The sequence below is a fragment of the Belonocnema kinseyi genome, chromosome 6 (genome assembly GCF_010883055.1).
Source record: "Belonocnema kinseyi isolate 2016_QV_RU_SX_M_011 chromosome 6, B_treatae_v1, whole genome shotgun sequence".
Lineage (NCBI taxonomy): Eukaryota > Metazoa > Arthropoda > Insecta > Hymenoptera > Cynipidae > Belonocnema > Belonocnema kinseyi.
In genome coordinates this window covers 49,907,906-49,925,120 of record NC_046662.1, presented here as the reverse complement: position 1 = coordinate 49,925,120, position 17,215 = coordinate 49,907,906, and the positions used below count along the sequence as shown (strand labels likewise).

At 25.8% G+C, this 17,215-nt stretch overlaps 1 protein-coding gene across 1 annotated transcript; it reads left to right on the top strand.

The window, feature by feature from the left end:
* The first annotated feature begins 2,246 nt into the window (after positions 1-2,246).
* LOC117175709 lies at positions 2,247-11,347 on the top strand. The gene is made up of 5 exons (XM_033365472.1): positions 2,247-2,355; positions 6,733-6,774; positions 6,884-7,288; positions 10,775-10,940; positions 11,129-11,347. The coding sequence occupies exons 1-5, from the start codon at positions 2,304-2,306 to the stop codon at positions 11,283-11,285; spliced, it is 822 nt and encodes a 273-aa protein (XP_033221363.1). The 5' UTR covers positions 2,247-2,303; the 3' UTR covers positions 11,286-11,347.
* The last annotated feature ends 5,868 nt before the right edge of the window (positions 11,348-17,215 follow it).

The following is a 17,215-nucleotide window of genomic DNA, read 5'->3' as shown; positions in this document are numbered from 1 at the left end:
AAAAATGAAAATGAGAAATTGGTGCAAAAACGAAAATAGGCACGAAAACAAATTTATAGAAGAAAGTTGTTCAACCAAAAAAGAGATACAGATTTTTTATAATATATTACATTTTCATCATTTATGATTAGAAAAGTATAGGAATTGTCGAAATTTGACACTACATCATTCAAATTTCGAACCAAATGACGCAAAACACGAAAGAAAGTGTTTGAGAGAAATGGTAGTTTTTGAAAAATCCTACAAAATTTCTTTTAGCGATTTTTGAATAGGACTTGTCATATTGTGTTTATTTATCGAAAGTAGTATGCATAAAATCAAAAATTCCAATATTACAGAGAGACTTAATCTTTGACACCTATTAAAATTTCTCGGAATCCTTTCAAAACTTTTTAAATATTTTTAAATCAATTAAAATTTGCAAGATCACGCAGAATATTAAAAATAATTGGAGGTCCTGTAAATATTAATCTTTTCTCCTTGAATTATTGCAACTCATAAAAATAACTTTAAATAAAATTAAATTTATTCAGAAAAGTATAATTCATTCTATAGAAAAATCGTTAACATCTTGTAAAATTTTTAGAATACCTAAGAATCTCTTGAAATCTGTGCAAACCGTAAAAGTTCAATAAAATTTTCTTAATTTTCCAAAGTTCTCTAGAAATTTATTGAAATCTTTGAAAATCCTAGAATGTTCTTTGAAATCTCCTGAAATTTTCTATTTGTCTGAAAGTCCTTGATAATTCCTGAAGATCCCTTTAAATCTTTAGAAAACGTACATATCCATTGAAAAATGTGTAAATCATTTGAAAACTTTTGAATATAATCTAAATTAATTTTACTTATTAAATTTCTCTAAAAAATCCCTTGAAATATCTAGAAGCCTTTAAATCATATTCAAGTACGGTGAAATCTTTAGAGTCAATGAAATTTCATTTATTTTCCAAAGTTCACTGGAAATCACTTAAAATTTTTTGGAAATTCCGCGAAATACTTTGAAATACCTTAAAATCTTTAGAAAACGTAAATATAATTTTTGTTTCAACGAAGCAAGAAGAATTTTCAACCAAAAAAATATGGTTTTTCTATCAAAACAGACGAATGTATAAAAAAAAGTAAAATCTTGAACTAGAAAAGATACATTTTTAACAAAATAGTTGAGTTTTCAACAAAATAATTAAATTTTTAACAAGATAGCGTAATTTTTCTAACAAAAGAGATGAATTAGAAACTGAAAATGTAATAGTTGACTTTTCAATTAGAAGAAATTTATTTTCAAGTAAAAAGGATTTTTGTACCAAAAGATGGATTTTTAATCTAAAAGGATAAACTTCCCATCTGAAAAGATTAATTTTAAACAAAACAAATTAATTTTGGTGAAAAAAATATGACTTGTTAGAAATAAAAGTTAACTTTTAACAAAGAAATAAAATTGTACACCAAGCAGTAGAATTCTTAACCAAAGAAAATTAATTCTGAGACTTAAATGTATTTTTACACTTTTCAAATTAAAAGGATTAAATTTGAACTATGAGAATATGAAAATAGTCGATTTTTTAATAAAAGAATTAAATATTTAAACAAATAGTACAATTTTTAGATAAAATTAATCAATTCTGGATAAAAAAGGTGCGTCTTGGAGTCTTTTTAAATATCCTTTAATCTTATTCCCTTGAAAAGCTTTAAATTTTTTCAAATCTTCAAACTCTTTGAAGATCCTGAAAAATCGTTCAGGTTTCGTAAACTTCCTTTGATTATCTTGAAATTTGTGATATATCTTAAAAATTCTTGAAAACTTTAAATTACTATGAAATCTTAAAAATACAGAAAAATTTGGAAATTTCGCTTTTTGAGATGACAATTTGAGCAAATAGTAGCATTAATTAAAAATAGTCAGAAATTTATCCTTAGTTGAATTTGATTTTATGAAAAATGACATTTTTATTGGCATCGTATAAAAGGAGTTTACAAATTTACGGAGGGTGGGGGCATTCAAAATGTAAATGAATTCACTTTTTGAATTATGCCTATTCTAGTAAAAAAATAAATATAAATACTCAATTTTGTAAAGTTTTGATTTTAATAAAGTAACATTGCAGTAATTTTTGATAAATTCCATTCTATATAAATGCATATCTGGTTCGAGCAGAAATCCCATTAAATTGTGTCATCCAGCAAGATAAATGTATGATTACGAAAACAGTAGATTGCGTGAATTATAGAAGCCGTTTTCTCAGTACAATAAATACACCAGATTCGCTTGCTTCTAAATCAGTTTTAAAACAGTGAAAATATTTTTTATGCTCAAAATGAAACATGTAATGAGTTTTTTTGCCCCAGAATTAATTTTTTGTGAGTATTATGATTTTTAAGAATATAATTTAATCAAAAATCAGTGTGATTTTTCAGACGGGAAGATGTTTTTAAAGTTAAAATAGTGACGTAGATAAAAAGTTATCAACAATTACTTCTGTCTTTTCATCAGATTTTTTAGCTTGTGTTTAAAACTTAATTTATTAATTATATTCGAACACCAACCCTAGAATAATTATAATTTTGAAAATAATAATTTTACAACAATCTGGGAGAGAAAATATTGATATAAATTCAAAGGTAAATAAATATAATCCTATTCCTACTTAATTATAAATTAAAACATTAATTCCAGAATAAATTAGAATAATCTACATAAAAATTTTAATAGAAATTTATTCTAGTCTCAGATTCAGCTTTTCTGTATTGAAAACGCTATTCTAAGCCATCTCCAGGCTTTCTATTTTTTATGCACTATCAATTCGCAAATTACGCTCTTTGCACATTTGCACTTTTGAAGCTGTTAGGAATTTTTGCATTACACCTGAAATCACACACAACTTAAAAAAAATTAAAAGGAAAGATTTTCGAAAAAAACCCATTGTAATCACTTAAGATAATATAAATGAGGAAAAAAACGAACTTGTAATCACATTCAGGTGCAAATCTAAGCAACATACACAATTTAGATTTTTTATTTTATTTTATTTTACAATAAAGAACGGTGTAAGTTGAAGCAAAACCCAAATTCCTGTCCAAAAATTGATAATAATTTATATTCCAACGGGCAAAAATAAAAATATAAACGGGACCGTACTTAAATTACGTAACAGCTCAAGCGGAAGCGAGAGGTCGAGAGATTTTGTTACGGGTTTTTACGGAAGGGAGGGGGGGGGGGCGTCGTTCACTCATGTACGAAATTTTTGGAGATTCGTTAATGAAATAAATAACTCACATTAATTGTACAGAAATTAATCACGAATTTAACTTTACGCGCCAAAAAAAACACGTTGGGTAAAAAATGAAGCTAGCTAACAAAAATTGGTAAGAAGTCAGGGAATTTTTGTGTTCAGTAAAAATTAAGGGACTGAAAAAAAGTGTTGCAAAGTCAGGGAACTCCTATAAATTTCAATAACTGTCAAGCAAAAGAAATAAAAAATTTCAATTTCAATTTGAAATTGTTTTATTCCGTTTATATAATATTCTAGGTGAAAAAATTACAACTTTAAGATTCTGGTATTTAATTATTGATTTTCAGGGAACACTATTCAACTGTTTTTTTTTCTTTGAAAATTCAACTATATCCTAAAAAATCAACTTCTTTGCAATTTATATTTTAGTGTTAAAAAGTTAACGAAACTCTTTTTCATGAGAATTCAACAGTTTTTTTTTTAATTTATCTTTTTAATTTAAAAATTCATATATTTTAGTAGGAACTGCATCTTTCTTAGATAGAAATGCAACTGTTTGGTTAAAGAAATCTTTTGTTAAGAAGTCATCCTTTTTTGTTAAAATTCCAACTGTTTTGTTGAAAATTCAAGTATCTCTGTAGAAAATTTAATTGTTATTTAAAAGTCATACTTTGATGTTAAAAACTCAAATAAAAATCATTTTTGGATAAAAATTCAAAAATTTGGTTGAAAAGACATCCTTTCCGGTTGAAAATTCAATAATTTTTATTTTGACAATTTACGTATTTAAAAATCATATTTTGGGCTTAAAAGGTCAAAGGAAACCCTTTTTAGGTAGAAATTCATCTTTATTTCAAATTTGTCTTTTTCATTTAAAAACTCATATGTTTGTCATCTATTTTAGTAGAAACTGCATGTTTCTTTGTTAAAAATGAAACTTCTTAATTGATAATTAAACCATTTCATACAAAATTTACTTCTTGTTTCAAATTTATATGTTGGCGTTGAAAAATCAAATTAATCTAATTTTTTGATAAAATTTCAACTATTTTTCTGAAAATTTGTGTTACAAATTCCAAAATTCCTCTATTTTAGTAGAAACTGCATCGTTTTTTATAGAAATTTTACTGTTAAGTTTTATTTGATAATTAATTTATTTTAGTAGAAATTTTATCTTTCTGAGATAAAAATGCAACTCTTCATTTAAAGATTGAACAATTCTATTGAAAAGTCATCCCTTTTGGATGAATAATTTACTGTTTTGTTGAAAATTCGTAGTTCTGGGTTGAAATTTCAAGTAAATTTATAGAAAATTTACTTCTTGTTTAAAACTCATATTTTAGTGTTAAAAAGTACATCTAATACAAATTTTTCATAACAATGTAAACACATTTTTTGAAAATTGGTCTTTTTGATTTAAAAATGTATATGTTTTAGTAGAAATTTCATCTTGCTTGGTAGAAAATTACACTGTTTTTATTGAAAATTAATCTTCTCTGGTAGAGGATTTAACTGTTTAGTTTCAACCAATTTATTAAGAAATTATTTTTGGTCAAAGATTCATGTTTTTCAGTTTAAAATTCATCCCTTTGATTAAAAAATTAACTTTTTGGTTACAAATTATTTTTTCGTCGTTGAAAATTCAATTTTTGTCAAGAAAATTTGCTTTTTGGCTTGAATATTCAATAATTTAGGTAATTTTTTCTTCTTCCATGATTGATAGATCTTTATTTGTTGAAAATTCATCTTATTTGTATGAAAAATTAAATAAAACAAATGAAATTTTATCTTCTTTTCTGGAAATATCAACCATTACATTTTTTTGTTGAGAAATCACCTTTTTTGGTTGAAAATTAAATTATGTTTTGAAAATTAATTTATTTTTTTGAAATTTCAATTATATTGTTGAAACTTCATATTTGATGATAAAAAAGTAATTTTTTGTTTAGAGCAAATAAGTAAATTTGAAAATTTTTATTTTGGTATCTGAAATTTATATTGTAACGAACTAAAATACAAATATATAAAGTGCAGGTTAGCATTTAAAGGGTGTCATGGCATACCCATATCAGTATCATTTTTGAAACTTTTAAAATTCCTAATAGCTTTTTTTAATTATTCAAATTTTTCCTACAATTTTTTCTGAATTATTTAATATTAAAGAAAATAAAACAATACAAAAGCAGGACAACAATAAATAAATTATAAATTAATAAAACAATATTATTATAGGGAAATTTTACAATCCTAGAATTTCAAATTATCGCGAATTTTCTAATTTTGTAAATTTCATAAATATATGAAATAGTTCTTCTTTCGGGAATTATCCTGTGGCGGGATATGTTGCTGTATTTTTCAGTCGTCCTCTAAATAACTTGACAATTTATTTGAATTTTTCTCAAATTAAAAATTCTGTATAAGTAGGGAGATTGTCTTAAAACATTTTGGATTGTTTTTTGACATATTTGAAAATAATTTAAAATCTGTTTTAATGTTCTCCTAATATTATTGTTTAAGCAAAAAAATAATTTTAATATTTCGTTTGAAATAATTTATTTTGCCTAAAAAATTTTTAAATCTTGCAAAAATAAAAAAATTATTTAAAAATATTCCCAATACAAGTTATATAAGTAATATTTTTAAACGTTAACAACATTATTTGAAAAAATAACTTAGTTGGAAATTTTGATTTAAAAAATTGATGGTGCAGAAAATTTGGAATATTTATTAATGAATAAACCAACTGAAAACAGTTCACATTCTCAAAGTTAATAATATTATAGTTTATTATACTTAAGAGTCATCAAGCTTTAATTTAGTCATATAAAAAATAAAATTTTATAATATATTAAATGACACTAATAATTTTCGATGAAAAATACAGAGTTTTAACAAAATAGTTGAATTTTCAATTAACACAGATTAATTCTTAACCAAACACTTCCATGTAGAATCGAAAAAGATACATTTTCTATAACAAATAAATCTTAAACCCAAAATTATAAATTTTTAACAACAAAATTAAATTTTAAGAAAATAGACGAATTTTCTTCCAAAAAGTTCAATTTAAAACTAAACGCGATAAACTTTGAACAAGTATTAGAACAGTGACATTTTCAATCAAGAATAATAATGTTCTGTCAAAATAAAAACATATTTAGAACAAAATACATAAACTAACAAAGAATTGATTGAATTATGTAATAACGATTCTCTTTCAACTAATAATTATAGAATTGTTTAGTTTTCAGTCTAGAAATTTATTTTCAACGGAATATTTGAATTTTAAAAACAAACAAATACATTTTAGACCAAACATTTCCATTAACAAATTGCAAACTTGAATTTTGAACCAAATGGTCGAATCTTTAAATTTAAAGTATAAAACATTTTATAGTTGCTGAACTTCCATTGATAATTAAAAAAATCAATGTTTTATAATATTATTAAATAACACTAAGATGTTCGAAAAAAATTCCCATAAATAAAAACACTCCATGCACAGGTCTGAAATGCATCATTTATTCTCATGCTATCGATGTACCTGGTAAGTAATCTTTTATTACTATAATTAAAAATTTTTTTATAATAATTAATGTATTAACCAAAAACGGTACAAAAGAAAAATTTTGTAACCATATAGTCAATTTCCGTAGATCATATCGCCACGCACTTAAATGGAAATCTAAGTTCATATCGAGATGCAATGAACTGGCTTTATAAATACGAAAATCACTCTTGTAATTCAGAAAATGTGACACAAATTATGCCCGAAGGCAAAGAAAAATACTTGATGTTTCACATTGAATATACAGAATTTAGAGATGAATTTGTATCTAAAATGATAAATGCAGCCAAATCTGACATGATTTATGCAATCTATAAATCATGTTTGCTGGATGCTAATTATCTGAAACATACAGTTAAGACTGTACTTGTATATAAACTTGCATACATTAGGGAATGTCATCCAGAAATTTTATTTGAGGGAGAAAATGAAGAATTTATGAAAGCCACAGTGCAAATAATAACGAATGAACTATGCAGCAAAATAACGTATCGTAAGTACCACACATGTATAACTGGATCTTAAAATTTTTTATATGAATATATCTTATTTTAATTTTTTTAAACCTCAACTTTCTTTAACTCAAAAAAGCTCCGACAGTTCCAAAAACTCTAATAAAAAATTATTTTTAATTTAGAACTGTAATGCTTTAAAATTTAAGGTATTTAAATGAGATTAAAATCAAATTTAAAATCCTATTTAACGTTTGCCTTTTGAACTTTCACTTCATTCTTGGGAGTTCATTCTCAGTCGTCAGGGAGATAGCATCGTGGCAGTGTTGCTGTGCCTGTCGACTGCAGATTTTATTTATTTCTATTTTATTTAATTTTAATTTTTATTTTTTTTATTTTTTTTATTTCGATTTTATTTTCTCATATATAAATTGTTTTTGCCTTGATAAGGGTGCCGTATGGGTGCCGAAACGTTGGTGATTATATATATATATATATATTTTTTACAAATTTTTTAAATTGTGATTTGATAATGATAAAAAAAAGAAGTCGAATGAAATAAAAAAGAGAAGAAAGGGGTTTTGGCTGGTTGCCTTCTCATTTTTATTTCCTTTTTTTTATTTCTGGCCAGAGGAAGGGAAGATTTTTTCTTTTCTTTTTTAGGAGGAAGAAGTTTTTTCTCTTTTTCAGATTGCAATGGGAACATCTTATGGCGTTTGTCCAAATTTGGTCGTTAGATTCTTCATTTTTTTTCAGGAATTATTCACATTATAATAATTTAAAAATTTCCTCCTGATCACACCATGGCATCTCTAGATGTGCCATCTTTATTTACAAACTTTAGAAATTAAAATAATTCCTTATGATTTTCAAATCACAACAATTTTCCGAATTAATTTAAAACTTGATGTTCTTCATTAAGAAACATGTTAATAATTGTTTCGATATGTTCTTAGATCTAAATAATTATGGTCCAATACATAATATAATCTTGGATTTCTTATTTCAGGAAATCAATTAAAATTTTTTTTTTTTAATAATCCAATCAACGGAAAAGAATTAAAAAATCAATCATAACATTTTAAACTTAACTAATTTAGCTAAGCGTTTATAATCAGAATCAGCTTTGAATTGAACAGAATTCTCTATTTTTTATGAATTTACGAATTTAGAAAATTTCTAATTAATTGAATATATTATTCTAATTTTTAATTTATAGTAAATAATTTATGATTAGTAGAGACAAATTTTTTTATGTATTCCAATACTTTGTCATTCCTTCTCAATTCACTTCGTCTAATTTTAGTTACAATATTTATTAAGAAATCTTAGAACCCTTATTATACAAAATTTTTTGAAGCCAAAAATATAAATTTCCTAGAAGAGAGCTAAATTTTGACACAAAAACTGTCCTACCAAAAAATATAAAATTACAATTCAAAAAGACAAATTTTCAAGAAAGTAGTAAGATTTACAAGTAAAGAAAATTACTTTTAAACTAAATAGCTGAGTTTTAAAACAAATAATTAAATTTGCAACCAAATAGTTAAATTTGTAAAAACTTCGTTAAATTTTCAACAGACAAAGATGAATGTTTCACCAAATTGTTAAATTTTTAAGTGAAAAAGAGGGCTTTTTTTAAAAGACAGTTGAATTTTTAATCTAAAAGGATGATTTTTCTACAAAAAAATACGAATATTTCACAACTTTTTTTAAATTTTCAACAAATAATACAATTTTCAACAAAATAGTTAAATTATTAACCAAATAATAAAACTTTTAAGAAAATAGTTGTATTCTCAACTGAAATCATAATTAACATCAACAGCCGAATTTCTGACAATGAAGTTGTAATTTCAACTAAGTAGGTGAATTTTTTATAAAAAAGGATTAATTTAAAACTAAAAAAATGGACTAATTTACCAAAAACTTAATAATTAACCAAATAATTCAATTTTGTACTAAAATAGTAGATTTTTAAATCCAGAAATACGATTTTTGAACAAAACAAATGAAATTGCAACCAAAGAGACAAATTTTCTATCACATAGTTGAATTTTCAAACCGAAAATATAAATTTTCATCATAAAAGACCAAATTTCGACAAATAATTTGATTTTAATGAAAGCAGAATAATTAATAAACAAGCATTTGCATTCTTAACTAAAAAAGCTAACATTAATACCAAAAAAAAATAATTTCGAAAAGAAAAAGACGAATTCTCCAGAAAAAGGTAGAAATTACCACTCCAATTTTTTTTACCAAAAACTTAATTTTCAACTAAATAGTTTGATTTTTTACGGAAACAATAGATTCTTAATTGAAAAATATTTTTAAAAAATCAGTTGAATTTTAGGAGCAAGAACGAATTTTCTACCATACAGTTGAATTTTCAAACAAATATTTTCTTTCTAACAAAATAGTTCAATCTTAAAATAAATACCATCAATTTTCTATCCAGGATGAAATAATTAAATTTTCAATCAAGAAGATTAATTTTCTACAAAAAAAACAACTAATTTACAGTACGCGTACATTTTCAAACAAGTTATTAAATATTTAACAAAAATAATCATTTTTATACTAATAATCGAATAATTCAATTTTCAGTTAAAAAGATTAATTTTCAACCAAATCGCAACATTTTCAACAATAAAAAAAAGAAGCGACTTTTAGACAAAACAATGGCATTAACAGCCAAATATAAAGTTTGACTTTTAAGCGATGGAGACGAATTTCTCACTTAAAAGATGAATTTTTAAACAAATAGTTGTTTTTTAATTTGAAAGGGGTAAGTGTTTTACTTAATAGTCAATTGATAAAAAAAAAACAGTAGTAAATTTTAATCACGTTCGATTTTCAACATTTTCGAACAAATAGTTTAATCTTCAAACTAAAATGCGATTTTTTTAGAAGACAGCCAAATTTTTCAGCCAAATAGACGAATTTTCTACAAATAGTTCAATATTTAACCCAAAATCTGAATTTCCAAGAAAAAAATTTTCTTTGTACTAAACATTAGAATTTTAAACATAAACTATCATTTTGTTATCGAAAATAGATCAGACTGATCATTCAGTAATTTTACAATTCGAAAATTTTCAATTGACAGCAGTTTTCTGTTTTTGTGAATTTTATTTTTCTGACTTTCTCAATCCAAACAAATGTTGACAAGAATCAGGAAATTTTTTAAGCAATTCATTTAATTTTGAAAAGTTTTTCAAATTGTTAAGAAAACTTTTAGCCTGTTTAAAAGATGTTTCTGAATTTAATAAGTATCTAAAATTTCCAAAAATATTTTTGATTTTTTTCAAGAATCTAAGAAAAATCCTCTTAATATAAGCTGAAGAACAAACAGAAAATACTTTCCAAAACCCTAATTTATTTTCGAATTTAGGTGCTCAAAAACTGTCAACAAATAAATAGTTCATCGAAATTTGTACTTTGAACTGATATTGTTTTTCGAATTGATAATGATAGTTTGCGTAAAAGAAGAGAATACAATAAATAATAGTTTTAACTTACAGAGACGATTTACAGTTCTGATGAAGAATGCCAGAAAAATGTTCAACCTGAGGAAATTAAAAAATGCGAAATTTTCATTCAAAAGAAAAACAGAAGAAAGTATACTAATCACATGACTGGATTTCTTATTTATGCACTAAATGATTATTTTCCATCCTCAACTTGCAGGTGAGATTTTTATATTAATCCTATGATGCGAATATTTATAGAAAATTTATTTAAATATTATGATTATTATTATTATTATTATTATTATTATTATTATTATTATTATTATTGCATAATTAAGCCATTTTCCTTTCGGGGTGGGCGTGATGAAAAAAATATTTTTATACAAAAATTGTAATTTTCTGCAGTGACATCATCAAAAGACGAAATTGTTACGTTGATTTGGTCAAGAATTGCAAATTTTCGACTCAATTTGCAGCCTACAATTTGTGGAGTCTTTCAAGAAACGACCCTCTGTGTACGACTGAACTTCGAGAATCGATTGGAGAAGAAACTCGTTCATAAATTTGTGCCAAAATTATTTTTTTAGATGAAAAATATAATTTGATTTGGAATAGCTAAAAGTTACTAAAATAAAATGAGAAAACAATAAAAAATATATATAATTTAAAATTGTATAAAATTTTTGGTAAATCTTCTTTCTCATTATTTTAATAACATCAACACTTCTATTGAACCTAAAGGTTTGTCTAGTCTTACAATATCAAAAAATGTTAGCCAAATAAGTCGAAAAAAAAATGAAAAGTATTCGCAAGTGCCATATAACAAGAAAAATATTGGTTGCCAAAATACAACAAAATTTGGACAAACTGACAATTACAAAAAATTTAACATTCCGCAAAAGTTTAAAAAACGATATTTAATTGTTCCACATTCTTTATCGGTGTATTTTGAAAACTTCACAGTTTTTTTATTTTTTCAAAAAGAAGAACACAATTCTTACTTTTATTATTACTAGAGAAGAGTTTAAAACAATTTTTTTTAAATGAAAAAACGTTAGAAAAACTTCAAATTATTTTAAAATGTTTTTCAAAGTTTAAAATTTTTTGAAAATATTATAAAATAATTTAAAGATTGAGAATATTTATAACAAATGTTAACGAAATGTAGATTTTTCAAGATTTTGAACAAAACATTCAGAAGCTTTTTAAGAATTTTGAAAAATTCCAAAGGAATACAAAATTTTCTGAGATTCCTGGGATAAATTAAATTATTTATTATTTTTTAAGTTTATTTTTAATAGAAAATTCGAAAACATTATGAAATAATTAAAAACATTTCGAAAATTTTTCAAAAATCTTAGAGATTTTAAGGCAATTTTTTTAGTTTTGACAGATTCTTCATCAATTAAAAAAAAATTAGAATCGTTTTAAATGATACTAATTATTATTATTTATTCATAAATATATGATAATATAAGCTAGCGGTTCGTATATGGAATATAATCAGAAGACTTTAGAATTTATTGTAAAATAAAAAAAATTAGAATAGTGGTTCGAAATGTGCAAAATCACATTTACAATACTAGGGCACAAAACGTCACTGTAAGTTAAGAAAATAAACAATTTACGATTCACCAGTGCGAAATTTTTGGATTAGAATTATCAATATTCAACAGGAAGTTAAAGAAAAGCCTAGATAAGCACAAGTTAAAAAAATTTGTTAGAATAGTCTCAAGTTTGAAATGATTTTAAAAAATCGAAGAAAGTAGATTTTGGATAGTTTTTGAATTAAAAATTGAGAAGCTTTTTAAAAATTTTGAAAAGATTTACCTAAGAAAATTGAAAAATATTTTTTATTTGGTAACACTGATTTTCAGTGACAGACTACTTAACGAAATTACCAAACATTTTGAATATTCAAACAAGAATTGGGAAGAATGTAATGTAATTTTATTAGTTTTAATATATTTTTCAAAATTGGCAGGCAAAATTCGAATCGTTTTAGAAAATACATAAAAATTTTGAAAATTGTCTAAAATAATTTAAAATTTGAAAAGATTTCAAAAAATTCAAAACGAAAATTTGGAGTTGTTTTTTAAAGATTTCTTTTAAGATAGACAATTGCAGAAGCTTTTTAAGAAATTGGAAATGTTTCAAGATAATGATACAAATATTTTCCGGAAGATCTTGGGAATAGTTGAAGCGATTTCTTATTTTGAAAAAATAATTATCACAGAATATTTTAAGATATTTGAAAACAATTTCAAAGATTTCGAAAATTGTCAAATGAGAATTAGGAAATTTTGAAGGCGTTTTTAGGTACAATCCTAGTCAGTTTAGAAGATATTTGGAAATTTTAGATGTGTTTCAGTGATAACATACAAAAATCTGAAAATGTTGAGAAATTTCTGCATATTTATAACATTATTTTTATTTTATTTAAAAATTCTACAAGTTTTAAATACCTTTAAAGGTAAACATGAGGTTTTCTACAATTTGGTGAAATTGTGTAAAATAAAAAAAACTTTAATAGAATTTTTTAAGATCTTTTCGATCTATCTGAAATTTTAAAAGTTTTTTTTTTAATTTTCACAAGGAACCTAGTACATTATATTCACATAATCTTAAAGACTAATGAACCTCAAAATAAATTATGATGCAAAACTTTTATTTCGTATCCAAAATTATTCCCCACTTATATTAAAAAACTTTTTCTAAAGATTCTTATTTTATTTTTTTTTTAAATTGAAAACCTTTCTCTAAATTAATAACCTGGGAAAAGTAGACTTTTAAAAAAATCGTAGTTTACAGTTTTAACATTATCACCCTCATTTTTCAGGAAATTGATATCTTTTTACACATGCATTCCGAAAAGATTATTTTTAAGGTGAATCAAGTAAGGTTAAATAGATAAGGTTAAAAAATAATTTTTCCTATTCTTGTATTCACTTGTGATAGCTTGTAAACGCGTATGTTTTTCGTGTTGAACTGGCCCAATTAGAAGTTTCTCAATATAACCTTCTTATTGCTTAAATAAAGCTGGAAATCTTACCATAGCGCTCGTTTTAATGCAGGGAAAATTTTGTTGAGGTTTTCCGGGGTATTAAACATTTGTCTTGGTCATTGAAATAAATTTTTCTTCATATCCCGTGTAGAAATTTCCCCGGTTGGCCCTAATACAACAAGGCTTCTGGTCAGATGTCGGCCGGGCTACCCCTGGCTGGGTTTCATGGACAGGAACCGGGCGGGAGCCGGTCGGGCTACATTTTTCTCGACTCACGTATTCCGAGGCTGGTCGGTTACTGGCCGGGCTAACCCTGGTTATATCCCATAGTCGAGAGCCGGCTAAGAACTCGTCAAGTTAATGTTTTTGTAGAAATCAGTGAAACAAAAATGAGCTTTTTTAAAATTCTTAATGAAAAACGTTAAATTTTGTCGAATAATTTAATATTTTAAATTAAACTGTTATTGATTCTGCTATGTGCAACAACAGAAATGATACAATTTTTATAAACTTGTCTATATTCAGACAATGTTTAGCCTGTACAATTTCAAATTTACCGCCATATGTAGCGCCTGCTGTGTCTGTCGTCTGTATAGACACTCAGTAAATTTGAGTGTCGCACCTGGAACGAAGATGCTACTTGCAGTCACGTCGCGTCGTCTCTTCGAAGTTCGCAAATAAAATCGAAACTCGTGGTTAAAATCAACTTTATTTCAGTATTTAGTTTGAAACCCCCACTTAGTGCGCGAATAATTATTATTTTTAATTAAAATAGTCTTGTGTATACAGTTTTTACTTTCTTTCTTCCTAACCTTAAATCACCGCGTGGCTTGAAAATTGCTGTTAGATTCTATCATCAGGGAATAGAATTCTACTTCGATTTTCTTGCCAGAATTGGTTCACTTGATTTGAATTTTAAAGTTGAGCATAACTTTACGATGAGCCTTAAAAGACAAAACAAGTTACCAATTTGTCGCCTGAAGCAACATTTCTTAACCGTTGTTTGGCCGGATTACCCGACTGGATCCCGGCCGGTATTGAAGCCGGGATCCAGCCAGTTTACCGTGACGTTTTTAGCCGGATTCCGCGGCCAGCACCCGGCTTAAATAGGGGCTATCCGACTGGGCCCCGGCCGGATCCCTGATTGGATTCCTACACGGGATTAACGGTCTTGTTTAGAATTTAAGCACTGATCAGTATTACGGAATGTTCCATATCTCTAGCGGAAAATTTCGTGTCAATAGTCAGTTCGTAGAACTAATAAAAGTATGAAATTCTTCAACATTATATATAAAAAATAAACCCATGTAAATTTTTCTATATATTATTTCACAAAAAAGTGATATATTTACTAGAACATGCCAGACCTATCAAGAAATTTCTGAAAAATTCCAAAATATTTGAGGACAGTCCAGACATTTTGTTTTCCATAATTTTTCCGAAGATTCTTTTTACATAACCACAATTTTCTTGGTTAGTGAAATGGGTAATAAAATAGTTAATAAAATAACAGAAATTTTCTTGGGAATTATCCTAATACGTCCTAATGAAACCAATTGTTTTGAACATGATTTATTTTCAATTATTTGATTTTAATACTAATGCGCTCATAGTTTTTCAAGATATTTTTAATTTAATAATAAATGCGTCCAAATATTCTTTTATACTTTTCGAGAAAAATGGATCGGAAAAAATTATTTGTTACATTTTATGTTTTACTTAGTGTTTTTCACATATCATTGACTTTGTTGAAAAATTCACGTTCAGTTTTTGATCTTAATTAAAATTAGCCTCGAAATATGATGCGCATTGAGCGATAAAAACAATGAAAAGTGAAAAATAGAACATGGCATGTGAAATGTGAAACTATACAAAGTCATCTTGGTAAAGTCTGGCATCGCTCTCCCTCGTCCGATTTTTTTTATTACATACCGGAAAAGACGGAAATTTTCGTTTTAATACTACAATATAAGGTCATTATTTAAATAATCCTCAAAATTTTATTTGAAATTTAAATCACTGAGTCAAAAACTTTATTGAAAAAATAGGAATGCATCATATGTCATTATATGCGACGATATCACATAGAAGGATAGCTTACATTAGTTATGGATTATACTAGTGAAGGAGATTATAAAAAGCTTAATGAAGTTTACTGTTATTAAATTTAATACTCCTATTCCTCCATTCGCAAATATGTTTGCGAAGAGATATTTTTCATTTTTTTTGGCGGAATGTCACTGTATACATGTGTAAGAAAAATTTCGTTATAAAGCATAATAAAATGTATGTACTGGAGTTTGTAGATTCAATAGAAAAAAACCGTGGCACCCATTCCACTGGAGAACTTTGACGGTATTTTACGATAGTCATTGTCGTGAAGAACCGCGAATAAGCGGTATATAAAAGACATTTCAGAATAATTCCCCGCTCAACATCCCGTGTGGAAATAACCCCTTTGGCCATATGACAAGTCGGGCACTAATCGGGGGCTAGTCGGGTTATTAATTTTGACAAAGTACCTAGTCGGGGACTAATCAGGAACTAGTTTGGCTTTTTGTTGTCAAAATTTCAGTCGGGGCCTGGTTGGTGGTTGGTCAAGAGCCAGTCGGGCCTTTTTGTTCACTAATTTTCGTTTTGAAAATAAATAATTTAATTTTGTACTGAAAGCAGAAGCTCAAAATGTTAAAAATCAAATTTAAAAGAAGAACAAAAAACGAATTTTCAACAAAATAGATAAATTTTCAACGAAAAACTGTTACATTATCAGTTTAAAAAATAAATTGGCAACCAAAAATTTGTCAGCAAAATAGTTTAATTTCAAAAACAATATGAACTTTCAACCATTTGCTAATTAAAATAGATGAATTTTCAAACAAAAAGAACACTTTTCTACCAAAACGGACAAATTTCTAACTGAGAAAGGATAATTTTTAAGAAAACAACAAATTTTCAACAAAATTGTTAATTTTTCAAATACAAAAGAGAGGTCCACAAAAAAATGTTAGTTAAATTTTCAGCTTAAGAAAATGTTCTTCCAATAAAAAAAAGTCGAATTTTGAAGTAAACAGTTCAATTATTTAAAAAAAAAAGAATTTTAAAACAAGAAGAATAATTTTCTATTGAAGAAGATGAATTTTAAACTGAGAAAGATAATTTAGAAGAATTTCAACAACATTGTTATATTATAAACTTAGAAAATGAATGTTAAGACTGAAAAATAAGTACTTAATCAAAAATGGAATAGTTACATATTCAGATATAAAAATGACATCATTTTGTTTGATTCAAACCTAAAACACTTCTTTCTTGATTGGTTTATGGTTGAATATATTAAATAATTGCGAATAATTAATAGAATAGTGCAGTTGAATTACATCATGAGTATAAAAAAAAAGAGAGAGAGCGACCAAGCGCACCTCGTCAATAGTGAGCGCCACGGAACTGATCAAAGGACCTTAGATTTGCACGCTTAACTTTGTGCGTGA

Coding starts and splice junctions, on each gene's coding strand:
- LOC117175709 (XM_033365472.1), top strand. CDS start 2,304: ATGCTCAAAATGAAACATGTAATGAGTTTTTTTGCCCCAGAATTAATT. Junction 2,356..6,732: donor TGCCCCAGAATTAATTTTTT/GTGAGTATTATG, acceptor CTCCATGCACAG/GTCTGAAATGCATCATTTAT. Junction 7,289..10,774: donor ATGCAGCAAAATAACGTATC/GTAAGTACCACA, acceptor TTTAACTTACAG/AGACGATTTACAGTTCTGAT.